Here is a 2,414-nt window from a genome sequence, read left to right as displayed (position 1 = left end):
ATTCCCCTAAACTCAGGGTGTAAGTTGTGACTACGTTCAATCTCCTTAATTATTTGCTATTTTACAGCCTGAAACAAACAGTATAGTATACAAACTTTGTACTAAATCAGCGACATTTATTTTGGGACAGAAGGACTATAATTTTTTACTGACGGCAACCAACTATATAGTACAATATTTCCAATGCGGAACTGATCAATTAGAACAAAGAGTGTGGTGCAAAATTTTGTGATCTCGAAATAGAAGTAACAACCCGTGCATGATTGGTTTCCTAGCCGTAGGAGTACGAAGTAGACGTGTCCGCATTAAGATTGAACGTGCATTGTCGGCTCAGGCTCCACTGCCCAACGCTATATATATGACCCGCACCATGACAACCGTGTAGGCGAGTGCTAACAGGGTTGTTGCAGTGCAGCCATGGCCATGAAAGCACAGCTCCTTCGGTTGCTTCCTCTGCTGCTCCTGCTTCTTCCTTCTCCCCTCCGCAATTACCTCTCGAATGATGAAGGCGCTGGTGATGGCGGAGCCGGGAAGGGCCGGCTCCAAGTCTACCACCCGATAATCTTGTTCCCTGGCATAAGCTGCCCCAACCTGGACGCGCGGCTCACCGACGCCTACACGCCGTCGCTGCCCCGCTGTGGCACGTTCAAGGGGAAGGGGTGGTTCCCGCTATGGAACAACACGCAGGACGTGCTCGACCATGACTACCTGCCGTGCTTACAGGAGCAGATGAGCCTCGTGTACGACCCCGTCCTCAACGACTTCCGGAACCAACCCGGTGTCGAGACGCGCGTACCGGACTTCGGCTCCTCCTATGGCTTCACCTCAAAGGATGAACTGTAAGTTGATATTTAAGTCACCTACTGGTCTAGTATACTGTACCAGGTATGTACTCTAAGAGTTCTTCATCTGGAAATTGGCCTTACGTTAATGCTTTCTCCAGGGGCAGCCTTAACATGTTTTGCATGTTAAAACTCCGTGAAGCACTCGAGATAGTAGGTTATCACGACAGAGATACCCTTTTCGGAGCTCCTTATGACTTACGCCACGCTCCACTTTCGCCCGGGCAGCCATCTCAGGTGTACACCGACTACTTTGCCAGTGTCAAGGATCTGGTGCATCATGCGAGCGAGAAGAATGGGAACAAGCCCGTCATCCTTGTCGGGCATAGCTTCGGTGGCAAGGCAATCCTTGACTTCGTCAATTCGACTCCCCTTTCATGGAGGAAAAAATTCATTAAACACATTGTCCTAGCCGCGCCCACACCTCCTACTGGATTTTTGGAGGTCCTCAGGAACCTCGCCTCGGGGCCGTCAGTCATTCGTGTACCGACGGTGCCGTGGCTGGGTTTACGGCCAATGTGGAGAACTTTTGCGAGCTCCCTTACATCCTTCCCTTCCCATAGGGTTTTTGGTCATCAGCCACTTGTAGTCACCCAACATAGGAACTACTCATCGTATGACTACGCAGATTTTCTAACGGCTCTCGGTATCAGCACTGACATCATAAAACAGATGCTTCCCGTCAATTTGAAGGTTGATGCTCCAATGGTGCCAACAACATACCTCAGTGGCATTGGTATCCAAACGGTAGAACAGATGGTATACTGGGATGGTAACTTTGATGTGGAGCCGGAGTATGTGTATGGTGACGGTGACCTTGTCATCAATATAGCTAGCTTGTTAGCATTCGTGAAAGAAATGAGTAGGCAACAACAGCTGAGTAACATACACTTCAAGTTCGTCAAGATTGTTAATGTTACCCACTCTACTATTGTCTTCCAGGAACGTCCGCTCAAGATAGTTATGGCTGAAATTCTAGAAGCAAATAGCAGAAGAGACATCATGTGATACTTTCATGTTTTCGTTCATATTAAGCATGTTCTGTTCTCGTCAGAGAATTCGTCATTGTTGTGGAATAAAACTATTATGTAAGGATTTCTCATAAGTTGAATGAGAATCAGAGACCTCACTACTATACATCCACATGGTTAGATTAGAAATTGATTGCAATTATACAACACATAAGCTCCCCCCCCCCTCCCCCCCCCCCCCCCCCACACACACACACACACACACACAAACTTGAACGTCTGCGATGAGCCGGGCCAAAAAACGATCGCTTGCAGTCTGATGCACATCACAAACATTTGAGTTTGATAGACCATGTGCGGTGTGAACATCCAGATAAGTCATAGTTCCTACTTTGGTACATGTTTACAATGTGCTTGTCACGCCGCACTGTTACATTTGTGGTCTTACCGGACACTTTTCGGTCGATAGCCCAGCGGTGTTGTGCGACAACTGTATGAAACGGGAGCACAAGTCTGGTGATGGGATTTTTTCTTCTGTTCGTTAGCTTTGCCGAGCGTTTACACTCGGGAAACCAAATGATTTCCACAGGTTCTGTCCCCC

The 2,414-nt window shown here is 47.8% G+C and overlaps 1 protein-coding gene across 1 annotated transcript; it reads left to right on the top strand.

Moving 5' to 3' along the window:
- The first annotated feature begins 380 nt into the window (after nt 1–380).
- Nucleotides 381–1,944, top strand: LOC109752870 (lecithin-cholesterol acyltransferase-like 1). The gene is made up of 2 exons (XM_020311781.4): nt 381–839; nt 944–1,944. Exons 1-2 carry the CDS (start codon nt 418–420, stop codon nt 1,848–1,850), a joined length of 1,329 nt encoding a protein of 442 aa, XP_020167370.1. The 5' UTR covers nt 381–417; the 3' UTR covers nt 1,851–1,944.
- Nucleotides 1,945–2,414: the final 470 nt, after the last annotated feature.

The sequence above is a fragment of the Aegilops tauschii genome, chromosome 1 (assembly GCF_002575655.3).
Source record: "Aegilops tauschii subsp. strangulata cultivar AL8/78 chromosome 1, Aet v6.0, whole genome shotgun sequence".
Classification (NCBI taxonomy): domain Eukaryota; kingdom Viridiplantae; phylum Streptophyta; class Magnoliopsida; order Poales; family Poaceae; genus Aegilops; species Aegilops tauschii.
The sequence above is the reverse complement of the archived record's forward strand: the minus strand, read 5'-3'. Positions and strand labels throughout refer to the sequence as shown.

Bases quoted from the DNA above. Each gene is read 5' to 3' on its own strand.
- LOC109752870 (XM_020311781.4), top strand. From the start codon at position 418: ATGGCCATGAAAGCACAGCTCCTTCGGTTGCTTCCTCTGCTGCTCCTG. The intron at 840-943 runs GTAAGTTGATAT...TGCTTTCTCCAG, and splicing joins TTCACCTCAAAGGATGAACT to GGGCAGCCTTAACATGTTTT.